Source organism: Cottoperca gobio, chromosome 4 (assembly GCF_900634415.1).
Source record: "Cottoperca gobio chromosome 4, fCotGob3.1, whole genome shotgun sequence".
In the NCBI taxonomy this organism is placed as follows: Eukaryota; Metazoa; Chordata; class Actinopteri; order Perciformes; family Bovichtidae; genus Cottoperca; species Cottoperca gobio.
Window position 1 is genome coordinate 7,159,018 of NC_041358.1, and position 26,026 is coordinate 7,185,043.

The following is a 26,026-nucleotide window of genomic DNA, read 5'->3' on the forward strand; positions in this document are numbered from 1 at the left end:
ACAGTCTAGGATTCCCTGCAAAGCCTTCGAGATGTGGAAAGGTCTGGAACTCGATTTGAAAACTTTTTTATAGTTTTTGTTTCCCTCAGTTGACGGAGAAGCTCAGGAGGATTTACTTCACTTGAAAGCCTTAAAATCACCAAAACTGGAGATATAAGATTTTTACCCAATAGCAGCAGGTTCTTTTGTCCTGCACTAAGTACACTACCACAGTCAAGGATCACCATACAGGCAAAGTAGGCCCGAAATCCCCAGAGGCCCAAAACGTCCAATTCACTTAGTTTGTTTTGGTAATTAGATTATTTGGAGCTTTAAGTCATAATGTGGAAAACATGGGCCGTACCAAGAAGATATGTTGTATTGTATTGCTCAGGGTCACCCTAACAGGTTACCCGGCCACTTAATTAAAACTATTTATTTTTAAGTTAAACATTTTGAAACACAATGTTCTCGCAGCAATGATGGTTGAAAGACTACAATGGTGGAGTTTCACCACAATCATCTTCACTTACATACAAAAGCCACATAAAGATGTCATCAGCATCTTGTAGCATCTGTGGCCCCTCGGAGGATTTTTGTGACTGGTGCTGATTTCAGTCGGGCTTCTCAGTACGGCACTAGCGCCACCATCTGGACCGAGACGGAGAGAATGACTTGACTGAGAGGTTCACAGGTAGTTTGAGCCCGACTTTGTTAATTGATCCCAGGCGTGTGCAATACATTTGTGCTCCTCTCCAGCGGGTCAGAGAAGACATATTGACTTGATCACAGCGTCGGTCATGGATGATAATTGTTCAGTTAAAGTGTACAGTAATCTGCTCCCTGCGGTAATACAGCCACTCTGACTATTAACGTCAAACACCTGACAGACAGGATATGTGTGTTTCATATCTGACAAGCGTGTGTCTCATTCATCACGTGTGTTGGTGTGTAAGGCAGCAAATCATCTTCAGCATGATTTTTGTTTTGTCTGACACGTGTGTGTGTGTGTGTGTGTGTGTGTGTGTGTGTGTGTGTGTGTGTGTGTGTGTGTGTGTGTGTGTGTGTGTATGAATCCTTTTATGATCTTCACATTTAATTTTGTTTTCTCTATATTGTTTACAGTATGTTGCAAAGCTCCATCATTGTGTGTTTTTCTGTTATTCATAAGGTATTTATGGATTATATTTCAACATTTCCCCTCCCCTGAGCCCACAGATCATGTGGAAGCAGTTAACAAACAAAAAGGCAAAAGAAGGGGAGAAGAAAAAAGTATTTTTATGAATCAGTCTTCTACTTAGTGGCAGGCCGGATCCTGCAATTATCCTCACGGTATAAAGCCGGGGTCAGAGAGGCAGAGAAACCACAGCCTGTATACACTCTGAACATCTGACCAATCACATGCTGAGGATGAAGTCAGTTAACATTACACTCACAAGACTGAAACTACGATTCAGGGAAAGAAAATGAAAATTATCAATTGTGAGGGAACATAAAAACATAATGATTTCCGTCATGGTTTAGACTCTATTAGTAATGATAACATGCTGGAAAGGTGTGACAAGTAGTCAGACAGCGATAAAAGTGAAATCTCAGTGCATGTCAGTGAAGCAAAGAAGCTGCTTTTCAAGATCTAACGGTCGTTTACAACAGTGATTCTTTAAACGAGTGCCTTTATGCAGGAAGCCCCTCCTACGGAGACAAACCACTGCCAGTTTCATATCAATAAATGCTTCAATTTAATGTTTTCCTTTAACACTACTAAAACAGAAATATTTACAATATACATTCATTAAAGAACTAGAAATATCAACCCCAATAACCCCTTAACCCCCCCCGCCCCCGCTCCCCTCCACTTATTCATTTGGATTCTCACTTCCACCTGGAGGTAACAGGTGCGGGTACACACAAACAATCAGTCTGGAGTTGCTGTTGCTTGTATTTCAGTACATAAAATATAATTTGGAACATGTGCATGTTCAATACACACATGCTAATGCTAACGCTAACACTAATGCTAGTGTCAGAGTCAAGTCACCGGGTTTTCATGTTGCCATCCAGCTGGAGAGCAACAGTAATGAGGTGACATTAGAAGCTCTGCCATCTTGTCTGATGGTTTAAGGAGGATTTGATGGATTTTAGCTTTAAAGTTTGCATTTCACAAGACAAAACATATGGCTCAGCGTGTTACATACTTTTATAAAGGAAAAGACCAGGCATTCAGGGAGTGTGGTTGCTTATCATTTAAAATCGTTTTAGCAATCTTTTGGGCAATAACAGCTTATATTGCCGTCATGAAACCAAAACAGTGTTTTATTTCTCAACACCTTACTTTGAGAACTGTGCTGTAAAACACAATGAGGAAGAATGACCTGTACTGCAGTGGCTCACATCGTAAACAAAGACCATTTACAAAACTCTGTTTTCATTTAAGAAAATAACCCTAACCTAACCATCTGGAGAAGAAGAGTACAACGTTAAGCATGTGTTCAATGCCAACTTTCAGTGCTGGATAGTTTTTGATACTTTGAGCTACAGACACATTTTGGTGAGTCCCATGATTAGTATTTGTTGGTTACCCAGCCTTAGCTCATCCCATCTAGTCCCATCTTTGAGACGTTATGTGCGTGTAAATAAATTGATCAAAGTGTTCTGGTTCTTCCCCCTGCGGAGAGAGATTTTATAAGGAACACCATCTAATCAAAATGATGTGGGCTTTAATGTTACACAATACTTTTAACTGGACAAATACAGCTTGTTTAAAGGCAAAGATACACAAATAATATAATAATCACCACTTCTGCCAGGGACAAGTTGGACAGATTTGACCGTTATCCTCCCGAACTGGCAACTGTGACACCTTGCTATCAAACGCACCTATGCATGAGGAGAGGAAATGTAAAATGTGTTCATGGTTCCTTTTGTATCTCTTCAGTCAGGCTGCTCTGATCATTAGTAGGTGTATTTCCCATCCGCCGACTGGTTGTCGTAGCTCATTACAGATGGACTGACTGATGGTCTCCATTTGTTATTGTTTTATAGTCTCTCTGAAGGCTGGTATAATGGCCAGATCTGTGTCATCAAAGCCGTCTCTTCATCTACTCTTCTCCACCCTTCATTCTGCAGATTCCCCTTCTTCTTTCCTCCTTTAAATCTCTTTCTCGTTTTCCCTGTTGGGATAACTTATAAAAGGTTGTGAAAGAGCGACATGTGCAGAGCAGACCTCCGAACAGACAGCCCTCCCCTCCTCCCCCCTCCTCACATACCAGAGAAAAGCTCACCCACTTGCCAGAGAAAAGGGAGGAAAAATTAAATTTTTGAAAAAAAAGAAAATCCTAACTTGGAACCGGCCTATACGCACGCATGTGTCATCATTTATTTCCAATGTAGGATTCCTGGAATCAGCGCATTAGAGTGGGGTGTTGAAATTGAGAGTTTTTCTGCTGTGCTTTGGGGACAGGTGCTTTTTGGTAAAACCCGCTGACTTATCGGTGATTGAGGGAGCCTTTTAAATGGAATAATTGCTAACAGAGAGGGGAAAGGAAGACCAGGAGCAGCGAGAGAAACTCTTGATTTCATCAGCCACTCTCTTTTCTATTAGAAATCTTCTTTCGTGTCTCTTTCAGTCCCCTTTGTCCAGCTGCCTCAGTTTCTCTTTAACACTCTTCCATTTGTTTTTAAACTCTCTGTCTCCGACACTCTAAGTGTTTTTTTTTATGAGTTTGACCACTGCTCAGCAACTTCTTTTCTTACGTCCTCATTCTGCAGGGCGCTGCAACATGTTTTCAAGCCTGATTAGATTTTGAACAGCCTTGTTTTCCTGTCCAACATGACTCAGGAACATGTTGTTTGAAATATAACAGTGAATGTATTTACTAACAACTATTGCGTGTGTATCAAAACCTGATATATCTTCTTGCTTTGTGCCATAGAGCTCCATTGTTGTTAAAAAATACATTTTAAACTCATCAATGAGCCACACTGTTGCACTGGGTGACATGTTCCTTCATTAGCAGGAAAACACACACACACACACACCCACACACACACACACACACACACCCACACACACACACACACACACACACACACACACACACACACACACACATACACACACACACACACACTGCAGTTTATTTGACTCAATCCTACAAACATCGGCCTGCTTCCACAAATACTCCCTAGAGCACCAAAAGTGGATTATTCCCCCGCTGAAAATAGTCCCCAACAAATGCACTACTTTCTGTTTGTTTGAATAAAAACTACAGTGAGCAGCTGTGACCAGCAGCTCTATAGCTTACTCGCTCAGTCGCCAAATATTTTGTGGCCACAGTTTTCGCCCATAGAGGCTGAAATTTGTCATGGAGGTCAAGTGTTGGTGTGTGTGTGAATGCATTACCGTGTGAATCCATGTGTGCACGTGGTCGCAGTTATTGCGAATTTGCGCTAGTTTAAATTGTATTAAAAGTATGTGTATTTGTGTTTTCAAAGGTTTAGTCAACGTCTTTAGTAGGAGCTAATGGGCTTTATGGATTGACATTTTCAAGCAGGGTCAAAGGGACTTTTTAAATTATTTAAATCCACTTCTTTTTCTGTGAAATGGCAGTAATCCCTGTTAACAGAGTATCCTCTGCATCCTGTGAAAATATTTTCACTTGCCAGTGAGACATAAGAAATGGACCATCAAACTGTGCGCTGAAGGCCTGCTGCCTGCAAAAACCCCACAAAATACGCAACCTCTGTCCAACACATGTTAACTTTTACAAGCCTGATCCTCCCATTAAATGTCTCTTTAAGTAACTTTACAAAAAACATTTTTCCACGATTTTGGATATACAGTATTTCTGCATTCTTTTTCCAATACTTGATCAAAACCATATGATGTTTACACTGAGTTATACATTCAAAACCAAGCTTGTATTCATGCACATGCACACAGTTTATTTTGTCTTTGTGCAGTGTCGCTGGGAAACCATAAGGCAACCGAAAGGTAGCTCTAAAGGACATCTGTGCCTCCTCCATCTTATTGCTTCTCTTGCCATGAATTATGCATCCACAGGCTAACTTGGTTTAGCTAGTAAATAACAACTAACCCACTACAAAAGCTTTTTTTGTGGGCGGACTAGCACTTAAGAATTTATGTTTCACACATGCTTAGACTTAGACCTCATTACAGTATTAGGCTAATTCAGTCATTATTTGGTTTGTAGGGGTACCACACGAAAAAGAGACTCATGCCAAACTGAACATCCTGTAGCGTCTTGTGTGAGACAAGTTCACCTACTGTTATACCCCTAAATGGTTCTAGATGTCTTGTAAGAGATAAGTAACAGGGGACAAAATATAGGAAAGGATGACGACAGCTAGCGGCTAGCAATCTGTGACTCATCAATTTGTCACTAAAAAGCAGCCATGCCTTTAATTATGTATATAGCTTTAAGCCTTAATATCATTGAAATGGTGAGCTATATACAAATCCACCCCCTGTACAGTTGTTATGTATGGGGAAATTAGCTACAGAGACCAAAACTGTTTTATGTGCCAGGCTTTACGTGTTTCATGTTCTGCTGTAAAGTTGGGCATTTTAACATGGGGGTCTATGGGATTGCCTCACTTTTGGAGCCAGCCTCAGGTGGCCATTTGAGGAACTGCAGTTTTTGGCACTTCCCCTTGGCTTCATTTTTCAGCACCGGAGGTTGCCGCTTGGTACACATACACAATCCCACATACACATACATGTTACCCCAGTTACCTGCTTACATTTACAGTTATATTTGAGTTGTGGCATTAGCTCACAGGCCGCAGAATGGATCTGAGAAGTGTTGAATATATGTTTTTGAACTGCAAGTTGTTTTTTGCAGATATCTGTTGTTTTAGGAGATCCAATGGTTTATCTTTTTCCCCTTCTTTTCCAGTAGTATTGTTTTATTGGCTATAATTAAGGCCACAAGTAGGGGTATTAAGATTTCTGTTGAAGATGTGTTGAGTATATCCAGATCGCCGAGTATGCATACGAGGAGGGGATATTGGAATTATTCCAGATTCCATCCTGACATGTTTTGTATCTGTGGGGACTTTAAACATTTTTTAAGTAAATGTGTGAATGTTGTGGTAGTGGATGAGCGTGAAGCGAATCCAATTTTCACACAGAAAACCTGCAATTAATGTTCTCCCTTTTATTAAGCGTAACCATAATCTTTCCCAAACCTCAACCAACTGTTTTAGTTGCCCAACTCTGACAAAGTTGAAGCTCCAGCCCTGGAGTAAAGTAAAACTGTTGTTGAACATAAAAAAAAAGCATGAGGGAAAGTTTAAAAATAGACGGTGATGACACTGAGGAAAAATCAGGATTTCTTTAAAGCTGTGGAAACTTGACCTTTTGGAGATAGCTGGTTTCTGCAGGGCACAGACGATTGGCAGGTAACTCACAAACCCAGAAGGTTGAGCGTAGCCTGGCTCGGATCTCACCGGCCCAGTCTGCGCCAGCCAGTGTTGAGTAATGCTGTTAGTAAATACCAGGACAATTATTGCTAACGAGGGCCTAATTGGAACCAGATGAACATTTATTGAATTTGTCAGGGAAAGGTAGAGTGGAGATAGCTAATGAAGTGCAGCCGCCGCACCGGGCCAGGCAGCCAGGAGCTGGGGGAATGCATCATTCACCTGGCAGTGCCACGATGTTTTCCCATGTTTGTGGTTTTATACTTATTTAATACTGCACAGACATTTGAACAATAAGTAGCAAGTCAAAAGTGAAAAAAAGTCAATTTTATTGGCCAGTCGATATAATCATTTTTCCAAAAAAAAAAAAGAAGAAAAGTCTTGGAGTCGAGCCGTCGATGTGTACCTCAATTTAAAATTCCATCCAAATAGTTTCTGAACCCTAAAATCTGAAACGTTTAAAGTCTTCACATGATTCAAAGCCACCAAGTGTCGAAGCTGATGTCCTGAAGTCCCCTCAGGATAATTACATGTTTGGCTGCTTCACAAAGAGAGACTGACTGACACCACCGCACACACAAAGCTCTACAGATACTGAGTCCCGCTCAGCTGTTATTGGTTACCATATGTAACGTGGGAAATTCAAGCAGTGACATCACTGCACAAAGTCTGTCAGGAGGATACAATTTGTATTAATTTCATGATAAATGAATACGTTTTGTAAACCAGCAGTGGAATGTAAAGAGTACATTTACTCAAGAACTGTACTTAAGTACAATTTTGAGTTACAGAGTTAGTTAGTTATTTTATGCTACTTTAAACTTGTAATCTTGTACTTTTTACTCCACAACTCTTACAGCTGACATCACAGATAAAGATTTCAAAGACAAAACATATAATCAGTTTATAAAATATAATGCAGTGCTATAGATTAAAATGTTGCTTTTACTTTTGATACTTCAGTATTACATTTGTTGTACATTTTGCTGATAATACTTAATTAGAATATGTTTAAGAGTGGTATTGCTACTTTTACTTAAGTATATGAGTACTTTTACACTACATCTCAACTGTATCTCATACACATTACATTCAACAGTTTCTGTAACTCATCACATGTTCATCTTGTACGTGTACCGTAATGTGAAAGGTCTCACTTGTAGTGACCAACCGATGAAAGACTTTTGACATGTCAACTTAGTTGATGAAGTTCATACAACTAAGAATTTTAAAGCGTCAGTTTTTTTAACCGTTAACGCTGCGCTGGATAGTGTTTCTTTATATCGATAATGGATCAAATTACTGTGTGTAATGTAAAAGCTGTCCCCGCAGCTCTTCTGACCTTTAAATCTATTTTAGCTCATGGTTTCGATCATGTTCGGTTACATTTAGGCATCGAAAACCTCATAAATGAAGAAATACTCTTCCAAAAAGTACAAATCATTGTAACTGCTGTGAATCTGAGCTGAAGACATCCACCCATTCCAAAAAGCACATTTTTAAAGAGATTCTTTAAAGGTGGGGAAATATTTTGGTTATCAACACTGACGACTGGTAAGAGAGTGGACACCAAATGAGGACACATTGAAGACGAAGGCCAGTCACTGAACACGACCCAGAGGAGGCTGCGGTGGTTTTAATTGGCTCGCATCCTGAAATGAGGTCGACCTCTGCCCTAATTCATTCCTACATCTCCCTTCTTTGTCGCTCCATGCTCTTCTTCCTCCTCCCTCCATCACGTAATTCATTCCTCCTATCAACCTCCATTTCCTCACCACCACCCTCCTCCCACCCTCACCCTTCCTCTTTGTCTCGTTATACAGTCGCTTCTCATCCTGCCAACTGATGGTTCAGTGCAGCGCGGCCCTCGGGCTCCGCTCTCTGTCCCTTTGATTTCCATCCACAGACAACAAAAAGGAGGGCACACATCCAGTGTATACTGTACATGCAGACACTGATGCACGCATGTGCAACTACTGTACTTTATATGCATAGACTTTAGGCCAACACAAGGCCTGCGGAGTAAATGGAGTCCATCTATGCTAACATCTATACAGCTGATGCTCAGCCATGTGGACATGGTGTGTGTGTGTGTGTGTGTGTGTGTGTGTGTGTGTGTGTGTGTGTGTGTGTGTCTGTGTGTGTGTGTGTGTGTGTGTGTGTGTGTGTGTGTGTGTGTGTGTGTTTACAGAGCTGCTGTTGGCTGAAAGCCTCAAACCTCAAAAAGTTTCATTCTTCAGGAATAAATAAAAACAGTCCAGCAGCTAATTACCAGCCATTTGTTGTTGTAATTAAAGTTCAACCTGTGAACACATACTCTGCACCTAAACCAACACATGCACACTTGGATTAACGCACTTTAAGCAGGGCCTCCTGGATGCATGACCTTCATTAGTTTTAAGACATTAAGGTTTAAGACAAGACAACACCTGAGATGAGTTGTACCAATAAAACTTTTAGTTTTACTTACTTTGAGTTTTCTCTAGAATGGCAATGAATTAGTAAAACAAAACTATGCAGCCTAGAATAATCATATAACAGTGTTGCCCAATAGTTGACCACCATGTGTTGCCATGATGGAAGCAAGTCCAATCGATGAATCCATTTTGCTCCACAGGCTGATAAATGCTCAATAAATGAATTGTATTAGAATTAGAAAGTGTCATGATTGCTCTCAAATTAGAACACATTTGTAAAAAGCATGATATATTTCAAGGTACCATGAAAAGTCTTTTTTTATCATTGTATGGTATTCAATAATTTTTTCAACCACAAAAAAGATAGATCGTCTCTTAATGGGTCTTATGTAACAGACATTACCGTGGTTATGTTGTAATATGCGTCCTGTCATATTTTGCTCAGCCGACTTTACTTTAGAGGGACTGAACAAGGATTTGACAGCTTTATGTTCGGCAACCATGGAGAACAGTTTCCTCAGAATCATGTTGGGATCATTTTGATTTCCCCGTGATCATTGTTGTGTTCTGACCTACATGCTGACTGAAAGCTTTCTGACACCTGACTTTCCTCTGTAACATCGCCATCTCTTGGAATACTTGTGTATTTCAAATTCAAGTGAAGTGACACAACATAGTATTATAGAAACAATTATAGAAGCATGGCGATACATCTTTGAATTGCATCTCCCTGTCATTACTGTCATGGCAGTGCGTGTGTCTGTGCATATATGTAAGGGTGTGTGTTGGTTTTAGAAGGCTGTATGAACTCAGGCTTGCACACACAAACATCATGAGGCCCGAGTCCTGCTCTGTTTGTCAGCTGGGCTTCATTCACAAAACGTGGCTCTGCCGGCAGCATTTTCTGTGCTTTCTATTTGTGGAAAAAAACTTTAAAAAATAACCACTAACTTTGTTCTGAAGGTCTGTGTTTGTTTTTTCAGACCTGTCTGCTCTCTCTCTCCCCGTACGGCAAAAATGAATCCAAGCGGAGAGCCAGATATTCGGAGATAGATTGGGTTACACTACTTCCCAGAGACTAAAGTGGTCTAGATGGGAGGGTCGGCCATGACAGTTGGCAGTTGGTTCGGTTTGGGGCGAACCTGATATCATAATTTAGATCTGCCATAAACACAGAAATGAGACACAGACCTACTCTCCCTCTGAAATACAACCATGAGAAACCTGGACATTCTGGCTGCAAAAGCCCGACCATAACATGAAATCCATGCTTCTATGATTAGACGTAACGTGTTTATCATTGCTTACACAAACTGATGGAAAGTATTTGCGTGGCCTTGCGCATTCTGCCTGCATGTGTACAGAGCAGTTTGGGAACAGGTATTAGTTTCTGCCATTGGTAATGAGTCCGTGTTTAGACGTGCAGATTGTGCTGACTCGCTTTGGTTTCCTTGTTGTCCTTGAGGTCGAGCGTGCTCGTTGATCTGAAGATGAATGAATTGTCATAATCATTGTTTTCAACTGTTGGGGTGTTCGGCACAGAATGTGTGTGCAAATGCGTGTTGATGTCTCCTGATTAGCTTTGGAACCGGCACAGAGCGAGAGGAGGTTTGTGGAAGACTTGCTTAGCGGGACGGTTTCCTGTCAGATCTGCAGAACTCAAGTGCTTCCAGTACAACAGCCAACAGTTGGCAAACACATGGGGTGCTCGAAAGATGTTATATTGTGGATGCAACTTTTCTGCCAGTTCTGTGGAGCAAAAAATGTGTTGCTGTCAAGCAGCCAACACCAGCTGAGGCCAGTGCCATGGTGTTAAGATGCACTGCCACTAACAGCCGCTAGATGCTATAGCTCCAACATTGTCACCATAGAGAAGTTGATGCTTGAAGAAAGGTTTCTTGCTCGCTTCTTGGTGGAGAGGTGTCTGATTCAGCATTGATATAAAGGTATTTCGAGTGTCCTGTTCATTTTCCTATGTAGACAATGTGTGGTGACTGACAGCTCTTCAAGTCTTCAGCCACTCTTGGAGGAATTCATTCTTATCCCTTCTGGGCTCCCTCGTGGTTGTTTGCTGTAGCTGTTGTGATTAACGTGCCATGCCTTCTTGTTTGTTGTGTTGGTGTTTTGCCCCATACTGTAAATCAAATGTCCCTTCGAGGGACACTAAAGATCTGACCTGAACTGGTTGAATCATCAGTACAAACGAAGAGTTAGAGAATAGGTAAGGAAAGAGCCTGTGGACATAAGAACTGAAGAAAAGAAAAGAAATCGACTCCCAAGGTGCATTTCACTAAGAAACAAACAATAACAGAGCTAGAAATACTTTTACATTGAGCAGATTAAATCAGTTCCCTTTCTGATTCTGGATCAGTTTTGGTTGAATTCAGAAAGAAAGTGTTGTTCCCATTAGCAACAACAAAGCATTTATTACTGGCTTCTACAACAGTGGCTCACGGGTATTGTAGAGTTTAGAGCCATCCACCAAAGCTAATGGAAAAGAAACATGATTTATCAGAAACAAAGTTAATTGGCGTAGCATAAACCTATAGTATTGTAAATTATCCAGTGGACACACGTGTTTCTCTCTGTGGGTTTGTCACTGTAAGCAACCTGAAATTGTTGAGCAGGGCCCTGATGGTGATGGCTGCCATGTTTCTGCTTTCTGATAGGAGTCTTGGCTTCACTTGTTGAGCAAATGCAGTGTCTTTAGTTGTGTCATACAATCTATACCAGCGGTCCCCAACCTTTTTTATGCCACGGACCAGTTTCATGTAAGACAATATGTTCGCGCGGGGGGAGGTAATGATACGGCCCGCATAAAAACAAATATAAAGTGCATAAAAAACTCACCATTACGCTGAATTAGTGGGAGCCCTGAGCTTGTGTCTCTGCAACGAGCCGGTCCAATATAAGGGTACAAATTCTTCTCCAATAGTAAAAGGCTTTCTTCTCTTAGCGACACGGTTAGTCACTAAGTATGACGCTCTCAGTGCACTCGCATGTGTTGATGTGGTGACCATCAGTAAATGTTTATGTCCTTCTTGTTCATGTTTTTTTCTTTAAAACAACTCCAAGGGCTTGTCTTTTAATGCCAGGTGCCGACGTTATGAAGTGAGGTGAGGTGAGGTGTTTATCGCTACAGGTACAGGATATTTTTTTATTCAATCTTTCTGTGCGGTACCGGTACCGGTCCGCGGACCTGGTGGTTGGGGACCACTGATCTATACAGTCTAAGTGGTGAGGTGTCACATTTTGAAAACTTCATTCAGCTCCCAGGGAAAGATCATAAAACAGGAAGAAGCAAAGACTGAAAGACTGAAAGACTGACTTATAGTGAAGCATACCTGTGAGAGAAAGGCTAATGACGGGAGAGATTTCCTGGGTAGAATGGCAAAAACGTGTTATTCTATCTGGGCGTCAATGTTGTGTCGTCACTTTGAATCAAAGACGACAACGAGGCAACTCAATTATGACACAAGTTAAGACATGTGGAGTTATGCTGAGCTGTCGTGTCAATGAAAAGTGAAGGGAATCTAACCAAAAAGTACACTGAAGTACTGACATGTCCACATACTTTTGGCCATATAGTAAATTCCGTCTCCTTCTTTCTTCATTCCTTTCACTCTCCTTAAACCTCTAAATAACTCCTCTCCTGTCTGACAGATGACTGAGTGTAAGAATCATACAGAGGGAGAGGGGGAGAAAACTCAATGGGACGATGTGTGATTGACGATGTGGTCATTAAGATGAATACGACATGATGTCACCCTCTTTGCTCTGCAAGGACTGTGTGCATTCCCATTGGTTGGAGACTCTGATACATACACACAGATGAAATAAGAGCACATACTCTACAGACAGTATGTTTGCTACTTATGGACTAGACCAAGTCTTATAATGCACCTAGTATTTGCACTTACAACTATGGCTTCTTCTTTCATCTTCTTTTTATTCTCAGCAGTGTAGACGAAGCATCGGTGTTATGTCACCCAACAAAAATACTGCACAGCATGCAGAGGAGATTACCTAAAGTACTGGTTTATTAAGACCATATCATTTGTAAAACATCATTGATTTGTAGAGGATTTACTGGTGCTGTTTTAATATTGTAAACTTGTGCTATATTCAATACAGCATATTAATATGCGTGAGCAGAAAATGACACATGAAATATTAGAACCTTGTTGTAACGCACATAAATTATCAACACGTACACAGGTCGGAGCATATGTGGTAAATGTATGCCGACAGATTTGCACAGTTGAATCATTTAAAAATAAATCTCTTGTCTGTGACTGTTTACTAATCCATGCAATCAATCCTTGATTTCCACGTCTTTTTTCTCCGTGACCCCCACTTAGTTTTGCCAGCTTTTTTAACTTAAAGGTTTTGTCCATAATATGGAAAAATCCATAAATCCTCTGACAGGAGAAACTGGAACCAGAGAATCTTTTCACAATTTGTGCTTCATAATGTCTTAAATGTTTAACTAATTTTACTTCCTCATTTGTTTTAATCAGCCATTACTGTAGTTGCAGCACCAACATTTGGATGCACACACACGACACACATATGCACACATTGGCCCCCGAGCTGTAAAGTGTCCCTACCTCGTCTGTTCATCTCAGCTCTACTTTTTAACCTCCAACCCCCCTCCCCTCTTGAGTACACTTTGCTTTTATCTTTGTGTTGATGCCCCATTCACTCAGTCCCTGGATGAGGTCATTTCCTGTCGGGCTGACTCACAGCACTCACACCTCTGAATGCAGGAGAGATGGAAGCAGCGCTGTAAAAGAGTGTTGGGTGTCAGATCTGCATCCAGGCTCATATTTTTCCACCTCTTGCCTTCGTCCTGGCAAAACACAGTGCAATTAATGCTCAGATATACATACAGGGGTGAGATGTCAGCATGTCCACAGGCATAGGGACTTTCATGCATCACACACATATGTATATGTGGACACACAATATCCCTGGAACTCAACCAGAAGATCCCTTCATGCTTCCCTTCATTTGGACATTGACATTGACCCGTCAGAGTTGCATTGACGAGGTTTCCTCTTTGGCAGCCATCAGCAGCAGCAGCAGCAGCAGCTGGGTTTTAGCCTCAGGAGCTGCCTGAGTCCCTGCTTCCCTCTCTCCTCCATCCCTCTCAGGGAGTATCACGCTGCACCATCAACCCGAGCTCCGGGCTGCGGGCCATCGGTCACAGCCTGCACTCACATCCGGAGGGTCAGGTATCTCAGACAGCCTGGGTCAGAAGGGGAAGTGGTGCTGCTGGAACATCTGATCCTGATCCAATGAACACGCTCCCGCAGACCTGGAGTCAGTTCCAGCCTCTTAAAGTCACCCGTCCAGTAAAATTGGACCTGTCCAGCTTGGGTTCCACCTGGAAGCGAGTGATCTTTGTGTATGTGAAGTGACTCTGTGTGATATAAAATACAATCTTTGTAGCGATTGATGGGCCCTGGTATTGATTAGCCCCAGAAGACCTTTGAGTCAGGCAGCAGGGATAAATGACCCACTCGGCCCTGAATCAGGTACTGTATTTATGACTCCGTGCTCCCCACAAAATACATGACATCAGATGTGGTTTGAACTAAAATAGGCTAGTAACTCCACACACACACACACACACACACACACACACACACACACACATACACACACACACACACACACACACACACACACACACACACACACACATACACACACTATGGAAGCAGTAAGCTTTTAACCTGTGTGACTGTTTGGTCAAGAATAGAAAACTGTGGTTTCCACTGCAGAGCCGAACAAGGCCAAACCGAGGCCTCGTCATATTTATTTTCTATTCTTGATTCTCAATTTTAGAGATGGCTGGTTTATTGCAGCTCAGTTTCTGAGAACCAGCTGATTTGTGTCCATAGCACCGAGTTTTGAAAGCTGTGAAGCACACATGGCACTGATTGCTTGGTTAGATCCTAAAACAGACTCTACTGCTTTGTTAGGGCAAAATAATCCTCCATAAACCATAGACTGTGTATAAGAAGTGGACGCAGTCACCGTGACGTCACCCATTGCTTTGTGGACTACGGCTTTGAAAACTTGAGTTTGGCATCTTGCTTTTTATTATTTAAGGAACTTGCCGCCTGTCTAAAAATGTTTAATTAAATAAAAGAATGTCTTTGAAGAAATAGATATCATTATATACATTATATATCACAATTTGATAGCAATAACCATACCACAACAGTATACAATTGAAGTTTTAATGATGTAAGGGATGTATGGGACATTGAGGATGGAATGAAGGGAGAACGTCTGGCACAGATTTAATGGAGGCTGGAAAGGAGTCAGTTTTGGGGTTTCATGTGGATTAGGGGATGAATACAGCAACGAGAGGATGAATGGGTCTGAATAGCAATGTGTACGGAGGAAACAGCAGAATAATTATGTTTGACAGGTGATTAGAAATGTTTTCAAGCCATGGACTTGCTCCATAACCTCAGTTACTGTAACTTCATTAGTTGTGCAGGAGAATTATTCCGATTCAAAGCAGAAATGTTCTGGTTTCCTCAGGTCATGTCGCAACAAAAGCCTTGGCTGAGCAGAGAACAATACCATGTACCCTAAAACCTTTCTGTGATTCATTCCTGTTTCATACAGAGCAAACACAGGGTTTGCTTGTTATTTATGTCCCCTGCTTCCTCCCAAACAGCCTTTAATGTGATTTCATTCAGAACCCAATGCCAGCCGAGATGATTTGCCGAAAGGCTTTGATTTCCTATAAATGGAGAGTGCTTTTGATCCTGTGTTGTAAAGTGGATTTGGCTCCGGCCCTCGTTCGTCCCCGCTGTGGAGAAGAGGTGAATAATCCGCTTCCAGCTCAGGACTCGCTCCGGAGCCACAGTCTGCATCTGAACGTCTGGAGTCAGTGTGTTTCTGTGCGCTGTTAAAGAGATTCAGATCCTGTTTTGCTTCATGCATCTTGTTCTCTTGGCATCATTAAAGCAAAACAATGGCACGCAGAGTAAATAGCCATGGAAACGCAGAGAGGACTACAGCTAAACACAGAGGCCGGCCAGCTCTCTTTCAGCCGTCTGACCGGCTGTTTCCCAGCAAACTGCCGCCTCAGGCTGCATGCACCTCACTCGTCTTGACCTCGTCTTTATGTGCAACACTTAGTTTAATCCTCGCCGTCCACATTACGGGGGTGTGCATTATGCTTTTGCACAGCATTCGACAAATCTTAGAGAGTAAAGAATATGAGTAATGCGGGTAAATGCACTTGAACTTAAAGGGGACACATTATGCTAATTTCCAGGTTCATTCTTGTATTTTAGGTTTCTACTAGAACATGGTTTACATGCTTTATTGTTAAAAGAAACACATAATTTTTCTCATACTGTCTGTCTGAATTTAACTGTCTTCACCCTGTGTCTAAAATGCTCAACCTGACTCTTTAACCCCCCCCCCCTCCCAAAAGAAATTGAGACTTCCGGTTCACCTTTGCAAAGGTAGTTCTTAAGTCATAGGTGGAGCTGGGGGGCGGTTTATTCTAATGAGCCTGCATGTGACAAAGCAAGGGCTCAAATCTGAATGGCTTGTTGAATCCCATGTTTTCTGACCGAGGCAGCCCATAAGAAACTTTCTGGGTCGTCTTATTTCAAAGTTTGTGTTTTGGTAGGCACTCCAGAAACCCACATGTAGGCGCACAAGCACTGAAAAACTGATTTATTTTTTAATGATAAGTCCTATTTAATATGTAGATTTGAAACACTGTCGGATGCTTTTTATTTGTTTTGTCTTTTTTTTCCCCGTCGCATTAAAGTTGGCAGACAGGCTGGAAAAGCCATGGAGCGGCCTCGGTGCAGTTTCATGTGATGGGAGGCTGGCACTGAGCTAAAGACTCCCCACCAATAGACCCTCCTTGCCACCTCCTTCACACCGCACCATCCTTCACTCTCATACAGCTGCTGCCATCACATCTGGGAATGATTTTTTAACAAAAACCAAAGAGTGAGAGGAAAGTGAGAGGAGGCTCTAAGTTCAGATTTCTTCCACCCCCTGTACTTTTTGAGTTCCCATTAGAAGTAAATTAGCAGCGGAGGACGACTTGCGCGTTTGTGAGCGTAAAGTATGTGATCTACAGATGAGAGTTTTGAATGAGGTTCATTTAAGTCATACAATTTCTTATTTCATTCTGTTCACTCAAGATAAAATCAATATTGCTATCATTCTAATATCTATCTGTATTAGACCATTGTGCGATGTTGCAACAACAAAGAAAGAGCAGCACTGTTTTGTTTTATTTTAATATATTTATGGGATTTTTGCTTCAAAGTAATGAAGGAACTTGAATTTTCAACTATTTGATTCAACTGGCATTCTCATCTGGTTATTTTATCTGTAACGTATTCCCTAACTGACCTTCCATTACATTTACCGCATCGTGAATATATACTATATATCAAATTATACCTATTATATTCCTACAGCAAGACTTCTAAACCCTCCTCTTCACTGAGCATGTGTTGTTTCAAAACAGGAATATTTCAACTAAAATATGGCTTAAAACAAAGCGACAGTTTGCCACGAATGGTTATCTGCTCATTGTTAGCAAATGTGCTTGTTTATGTGCGTCCCAACATACAACAGATCTGACAACAGATTTAAACAGCTTACTGTGATAAATGACATTCTTGGCATACTTGCTGAGGATCCAACTACAGCATTTTTAGAGCCATGTTTCATGTTTGATATCTAAAACATATGTTTTTGGTAAAGTTTTTCTTTTGTGCAGTTTTTCTTGCATTGGAAAGTATATTGTTTCCTTCTTCAACGTGAAGTCCTTGTTGCAGCATGTTCACTAATGAAGTTTGATAAGTAACACTGTGCTGTAGTGATTCTCTTATATTCTGCATTACACAGTTATTAATGACTATTTCGTGCGTCTAGCTGTAACTTTGCAAAAAGTAGTTTTGACATTCTTTAGTTAGTTCTTCTGCTGTTAGCCTGCAGTTCATTACATTATGTTGTATTTTGGTCGGGCCCTCTCGCCCCTCAGCCGTCTTTGCTTTGGAGACAGCCAGTCTTTAAAAGTTTTGCTTGATAAGTTTTCCTCATGAGTAAATCTTGAACTCTGAGCTGTGTTTTCTCTGAACGTCAGCCCAACTGTTTTGTCCGGCAATATGAGCCTTGTGGTGTGAGCAGAACTTGACTATTGGCTGGAAAATAAAATGGAAATAAATATATTCCCATCTCAGAAAAATAAATGGGGTTATTTTTACACACTTGTTAAAAGTTGATTGATGCATTTAGTTTTTGTTAACATTGTGAGAACAGTAGCACGTGGCCTTCTCTCCCTCATTAAGCTATTTTAAGGGTGAAGTGTAATGTAATCAGATGCAAGGACTTTGGCATGCAGCGTTATTTTAATATGAACATTTGCAATGACTCTCTATTATATGGTCAGATTTAATATGGCTAATAGTCTCTGTGCCACACTCAATAATAACAGCGGTGTTACCTCTGAAGTCTGCAGCTGTATGAGTGATTTAATGCTGTTTCACATCATCACACACCATTTTATTGTTTTAAATATAGAAGAAACTGGCCCCTGCTGTGTTGCATTTGGAGTTTTGTTAATGGTGAAAACATACAACTTTTTTTCCTCTGAATCTCCAATGTAATGTCAAAGTGAATCGACTTGAAAGCCTCACTTTGGTTGAAGCATACAGTATCAGTCCTCTCGCCACTCATATTCACCTGTCTCAATACTTTCCATTAACATCTAACTTGGTTGGTTCACTCTTGCTGCTTCCAAGTGGCCATCACAATCAATTATTGCAGATTTGAGTTGTTGAGACTTTAATAGCCTGAAATGAAAAGATGATGAAATCAAAACAATACAGACCGGGTCTATTCCTTGGCGTGTTCCAGGCAAACAAAAGTGGCCAAAATGTTTAACACACTCCAAGACCTAATACATCTCTCTGTGCTTCTCAAAGTTTTCAGATGTCATGGTCAAAGTCAGGTAGCTTAGCAAAGCTAGCTGCTTCCCCCTGCTTTCAGTCGTGATGCTAAGCTAAGATCTCCAGTTGATAGGCTGTATAGAAGAGGTGGACGCAGTCACCGTGACGCCACTTATTGGTTTATGGCTATTTATTGGCTATCGTTTTGAAGCCTTGAGTTTGATACTTTTGCTGTCTCCATCTTGGTTTCTTAGGAGCGAAGCCCGATGGGAACAATTAGTAGCAGCTGTGATAGCAATTATTACATGTTCATGTACTTTTCTATTTGTCTGTAACTATGCAAAACATTAACTCGTCCTTAAGCAGAAAACTGCTATGTGTGCAAGGCAGTCTGCCTGCAGTCTGCTGTGAACGTGTTTTGTGTATCCAACTGATATCTTGTTGTTAGACCAAAAGAACATCTTGCTCAGGACAGATGTCCCGACAGCAACTAATGTTTTGCGAGGTCACCTCAATTTGGATATAAGATATATGTTTTCTCTCCGTGTGAAGCACTCTCCTGCAAACTCCGCTGTACTCTGTATGACTTGTGCCTCTGAGATCTCAGAATAAAGTGTCAAAGACGAACCTGGTTTCCGTAACTTTGTTGAACATCTCACCGAGAACTTTATTATAATATAGAAGAATATTCCACAACACAGCTAACCATAGCGCTAGCTAACTCGATTGGTTAACAAGGTGCATCTATTTTACTTTTATCATTTACAAAAAATGTGCTGTGTTGAAGAAGACTTGAAAAAATAGCGTTTTAGCAACTTATTAGGAAAATGTTTACTAAATGAATAAATCAAGTGAGGATTAGGGTCATTTTGACAAAGACTTCTGTACAAGCTGATGTCTTTTTTGGAACCAGTGGAGTCACCCCCTGCTGGCCACTCGAAATAATGCAGGTTTAAGTCACTTCCGCATTGGCTTCACTTTTCAGAGCCGGAGGTTTCCCCTTGCTCCAGCTCTGTATTTACACAAAGATATGACATTGGTGTTGATCTTCTCATCTCACTTAAAACAAGCAAATAAGCCTGCCGGTAACTTCTAAATATGTGGAACTAATTCCATTTAGGCACTCTATGAATGAAAATGAACTGATGTTGAATATAATAACCGATGCTGCAGCGTCCACACAGCATGCAGGTTTTATCTCTACACTGTGTCTCCCTTCTTTCTGGCCACAATTTTTAATTAGCTCCTGGGGATATTTTTAGTGGCTCTCTTGATGATTTAATTAGGTTTACAAATTATAATTTTTAACCACCATGTCTCCCGTGGACCGTGGCAGCACAATAAACACAATCAGACATTCCCCTGCAGAATTGCATTAGGGGTTTGGCACTGCCAGAGAGCGGGGCTGGAAAATGTCGAGCTAGCTGGCATCAAGGAGCTCCTGTTACCGGTAAAGGGGAAAAACTCCCAGCGCTCTGCCAATCCAAAGCACACACACACACACTCACATGCAAACTCCCAATTACACTCCTATTCCTGTAGAGATGGTTAAACCTCTCTCGACACAAAGATGAAGCAGAGGGTAGGGGTTAGTAAACTGCCATGGCAACAAAACAGCCTTCAATGGTGCATGCAAATGGTCAGGAATGAGGAAAGGGACAGTGGAAACAAATATCTGATATGGATCCTCCCTTATACCAGATATTTCAGGTCTTAAGACTTTCTCATTCCAAAATCGGACTCCTAGTTTGTTCACAAGTAATAAGACTCGGTGGGGTAGAAGTTTGAGCATCGTGAGGCTGGAAAAACTTTCTAATGCTTCTTCTTTCTTTTTTTCCATCTTTGTATTGGATTGTGCTCTGATGCTGGAAAAGTCCTGCAGAATTAAGATGATTTAATTTCACAGGCACGTTGTGTTAAATTCAGTCTTTTCTCTCTGTGCGTGACCTCTGGATGAGCCGCTGCAGTCGGCGTCTCTTCTCCAACTCTCTTGAACTCCAGGCTTTCGGTTTTCAGTTTTCAGTTTTCAGTATAGGTGATGCGCTTGTTTCTAACACCCTCAATCATTTTTGCCAAAAACCTCTGAGTGTGTGAGTGTGTCCACTTCAACCATTTATCACCTCTTACAACATGTATCCCAAAACAGATGACAACCCGAAATCTCATCTGGTTTACATTGTTTGGAAGAGGAATTATTGTGGTTTTGTGTTTTCAAACTCTGTCAAATTGAGATTGTTGTGAAGTGTTGTCATCAGCAATATATTTTCTGTTCAGTCTCTCCTCTTGATTATTCATTATTTACAAATGGCTCTGGCTAACGTGGTCAGGAGTCAGCCAGTGTTGCTCCTTCACGGCGCCTCTGAGGACTCTGCGTGTGTCTCGAGGTTAGACGTGGACCTCTACATGCTGCATGTGGCCAACAGTATGTGAACGTGTGAACGTTGCAGCTCATACTTGGCGTTTATCAAATTCATCCCAAAAGGTGTTGGATACGGTTGAGGTGTCATAATTGTCCGCATAAACAACACTGAGTATATACAGGACACATGAGGTTGCAGGCATATGATAGACTACTCATACAGTTTACAAATTGAAATATCATGTCTATGTTTTTTGCAGTGCCGGTCATAAGGGTGCACCCAGGGGTGCAGCGGGCCAAAGGTTTCGTAACATGTGAGGTTTTACTAGAAAGTAAAACCTAATTTATATCTGGTGTGAGCACAAATCTTTGCTGTTTTGTATTTTTTGAAAGTAAGATTTGGACTAAAGAAGACATTTAAAGGTGTCACGCTGGGTTCTGAAAAATCATGACTTTTGATGATTTTTCACTATTTTCTGATATTTAAACATATAAGTAAAAATACTTGATAGATTAAAATAAAAATAATAATGAATTTACCTTTTTTCCAGCCTCGTTGCTTTACTGACAGATCCTCTTCTCGAAAGAAGCTTATATAATAATAATATGTATATAAGATGAGTAATAACACATGTTACGTCTCTTTATTATACTTGATCTTGCCTCTTCTATTTATTGCAATGGTAGTTCTTTGGGTAAAATAAATATTTTTTAAATGCATTTTCTGAATGTGTGAAGTGGGTTTGTTAAAGCTGAGATGTTACATATTCATGTTTTTGTGTGACACAAGGCTTCACTCAGTGCTGATGTTACATCCAAATGCAGAGGGAATCCCTCTGTTTCTACTCTGTTTTTACTGTGCAAAGGTGTAGCAGTTATTAATAGATCCAAATCTACACTTTTCCCCACTTCCTACAAGCCATAATTTATCTGTTTGGATTTCAGAAAATGCTAAAATTGCTGGCAATAAATGTGACTAAATTAAATGTAAGTAAAATGACAATCATTGCTTTATTGACCGATGAGAAACAGATGTGTGGTTATTTTACACAGATCTGTAGTCATAATTATGTGGTCTATATCAGTGTTACACAAAAAAGGAGGTTTTAAAAGAAACACAAATAAAATGAGTATTAAATATAACAGGCAGGGGGAATTTTGAGATTAGGGGCCCATAAAGGTCTCAATCCAGCCAGGAGATGTGTGTCTGTGCTGTATTTCTGTCGTTCAAGCTATCTGCATATATTTCCTCTTCTTTCTGAGTGAAGCTCTGGTGTGCATGTATGTGCAGAATGTGAATACAACATGTGTTCCTGGATTCAGCCATATGCTCGTGTGTAGCTGTAATCTGCCGTCAGTCAGTCTCGTACTGTGTGCCAGCACCTTGGACGCTGCTGCATGTGCGATCAGCGTCTCACCACTCTAGCATTCCTCAGTGACAGCCGCAGGGCAACGGCTTCTGTAAATAGCCTCTGGCTCGCTCTCTGTCAGATCTGCAGAGACGTGCGGACTCTCTGAGCTCAGGTAGAGCGTTAGCGCCTCCCTGTGGTCACAGATTAATGAGACGTGTTCATACCAGGCTCATACCTGGGAGGTTAGAGCAATCCTACTCCATGGGATTTGCTCTTTTTCTGCTCGAGTGAAGTTGAAAACTCATCTTTTATGATTAAGATTCTTCAGTGAGTGAACTGACCTGGATGTTTTAATTCTCTGAATGCAAAGTAAAGGAGCTTCAGTGCTTTCTTTTCTGCTTCCTTTTGCTCATTTCCTAGAAAGTTTAGTTTGGGTCATTTTCAGGTTACAAGAAGTCGAGATGTTTAGGTTACATGTAACTGAAAGGGGAAATGTTTTTTAGACATCAAGGTTACATTAAAATATTTTGTTATCAGCATTTCAAAAACTGTAATTCAATGTGCATTTAGGATCCTCCTCATAATGTAATACATTAATAAATACTGAGGAAACAATGGTCATATTTAATATTATAATGTCTTTAAAGAAATGTTCATCTGTCAATCAAATTATTGCTCAATTTTAAGAGGAGACACCAAAGGTGAAAAGGGTGCAAATCTTTAACTAACAAATATCACCAAGTAACTTTTCTAGTTGATAACTTACATTAAGACAATTGTTTTTTGTACTACAAGTTTTCTGAAATGATATATCTAAATATGCAAATGATGCATTATCTAATGCTAACTTTATTAAAAAAATTTAAGAGAAATCTCCAGACACCTAAATGTGTATTTTGTATGTTTTTTTTCCCATTGATGTGAAATAAGACATGTTGTGCAAGCAAAATAGTCCAAACCTTTAAAGTTGACCATTGCATGAAAAAACTATGTTTTTCGACTTGACATTTAGACGTCCTTGACTTGCAAATCACCAAATTAAATACTGAGCCATGAAACAAAAGGAGACTGTCTCACAATGCAGATTAATTCATTCAGATTTGTAATATTGTGAAAGGGCATTATTTTGGGATTATTTGGGTTCTTCCTCCGCTGCATTCTCCTTGTTCTCCCTCACAGTCTTCTAAGTCTGTATTAGTGTCGCCTCCAGCAGCTGTCAGCAGCCCGGTGAGGCTTCTCTTTAGCCAGTAAAAGGAAACGGCTCAGCAGTTGTCCTCTGTAGGCCTTGATCTCATTGTATAATTAGAAAATATTCTGGTCACCTCTCTGTGTGCAGTGGTTTCTGTTGATGGAGGTTGTTCACTGGCTGTTGCTATTTTACATTAGAAGATATTTAACAAAACTCCACTGGTACTACTGAGGGTATTTTAAACAGCTTGCATCATGTTTTTCTTTCTGTTTCTTTCCATGCTTCAGGTAAAAGTCACAAAACTAGTAAAAATACCCAAAATTACAAGTAAATGTCCTCCAACATAAACAGCAATACAGATGTCAGTGCCTTCCAAAAACCATTACAAAAATATTGCTATTTTTGATCCGTCACCTCTCTATATTTAAAGGTTCGGTAGAGTTTAGGCAACTGAAACTACTTGGTTAAGGTCAGAGAAAATGGTGGTCATGGTTAAAAGAAACCAACGTCGACTGTTGGAAGGCGAAGAGATGCAAACAGCTGTGTGCAGTTCCCAAACATTCTCTCCCTGTGAGGTTTTGTGGCAGTATAATACCACGCTTCATCTGCCTTCGCATTCTTAGAGGTCGTTGTTTTAGACAAATGTCAACACAGGTTATTTTAAATGTGCTTGAACGTGAACAACGCTGTCGTTTTTGTGATATGTCGTGTTGTCTCCTAATTAAAGGTCAAATTGAAGAAAAACGCACACGGATCAAATCTGAGTGTTAAGAGGCTTCTACAGCAGCTCAGCACTTGTGCCTGTTATCTACACTCACTCACGCACACACGCACACACACACACACACACACACACACACACACACACACACACACACACACACACACCACACACACACACACACACACACACACACACACACACACACACACACTCTCCTGTCTCAGATTCTTGGCATGACTTTCTGGTGGTAAAAAAGGAAACAGCCCCTCATCCCCCCTCCCGCCTCCCATAATCCCCTCCTGCCCCACTGTGTACTATCCCCGACGCTCCTTTAACTGAGAGGGGCTCATGTCCACTTTATGTTTTCTTGTTCCTGCCTGTTGATGTGTGACAGCAGGACAGAGCACATCTGAGTTCTGTATCGTCAGGACAGTTTGTTTCTTCGTTCAGACGGCGCTGTTTCTCTTCAGCCCTGTCTTTTCACGTATTATGCGGTGCTAAATGGGGGGCTGCGATGCCCCCTACAAAAGAGCCACCTGTCATCATGACTAACTCTGGTTTCCACGGTTGTCGCACTATCTCGCAGCACCTGAACGACCTGAAGAAGGAGAACTTCAGCCTGAAGCTCCGGATCTACTTCCTGGAGGAGAAGATCCAGCAGAAGTTTGAGGAGAGCGGCGATGGCGTTCACAAGAGGGTGAGTGAGAACATTATTAATGTGTGAAATAATGGACTGATACATGCATGAAAGTATCAAAAACCTCTTTCCACTCTTTCCTGTAGCCATCATCTCTGCAGCCTTGTTGTTTCCAGAGCTGCAGGTTTGTGTTTGACAGTTATTAGTACTGGCAGCAGGTCTCAGGCTGCTCTGCAACACTTTATACACACTGTCAGTCATAAGCCTGTGAGGCTGATTCAGAGAGACGACAGTTTGTCTCAGTGCTTTTAGAGTGAAACCAACAGGTTACTTAAAGCTACGGTAGGCAGTTTATGTTTGGCATCATTGGGCAAAAATTATATATTACCCTTTCAGCATATTTAAATTCAAGTGGTCTGAGTCAGAAACTAGACTCCTGTACTTCCTCCTGGCTCTGTTTTCAGGCTTTAGAACACTAGCCTGGGACTTTGGCCAATCACAGATCAATTCAGAGAGACGGCGTTCCTATTGGCTGTTAACGTCCCTTGGTGAAAGCTTGATTCAATGGCGGAATATCCTGCAAGAGAAGGTTATATTCCAACAAATGCTTACGCTGCAAAGCAACCAAAAAAAGTAGGACGGACTTATTAAAAAGAGAGCCGGAGTTCAGCCTTCTGCTAATGTAACCAAAGGCTTAGCCGCAGCCCTGACGGCTACAGTTATCAGAAGGCTAAACTATTAGCAACATTTTCTGTCCACCTCTGAAACTTGAATTACAGTCATCTCAAAGCGCCCACAAGTTTGCAAATAATACAGGACGGTAATTGTCATAGAATTGCTGCTATATAACGACATTGTGATCCCAATCATGATCAGCATGATGTTTATAATGAAAGACTAGTACTCTGGAATTGTTATTGTATGAGGCGCCTGCATATGCCTGTGATCTTCTAGTGGGAGAGGCTTAGG

At 41.0% G+C, this 26,026-nt stretch overlaps 1 protein-coding gene across 1 annotated transcript in view; it reads left to right on the forward strand.

Annotated features, from left to right (window-relative positions):
- pde4dip (phosphodiesterase 4D interacting protein) overlaps positions 1–26,026 on the forward strand; it is a 102,198-nt gene that overhangs the window by 22,550 nt on the left and 53,622 nt on the right. The window contains exon 4 of the mRNA XM_029429097.1: positions 25,007–25,117. Within this exon, the coding sequence (XP_029284957.1) occupies positions 25,007–25,117 (111 nt within the window). The remainder of the gene's footprint in view (positions 1–25,006; positions 25,118–26,026) is intronic.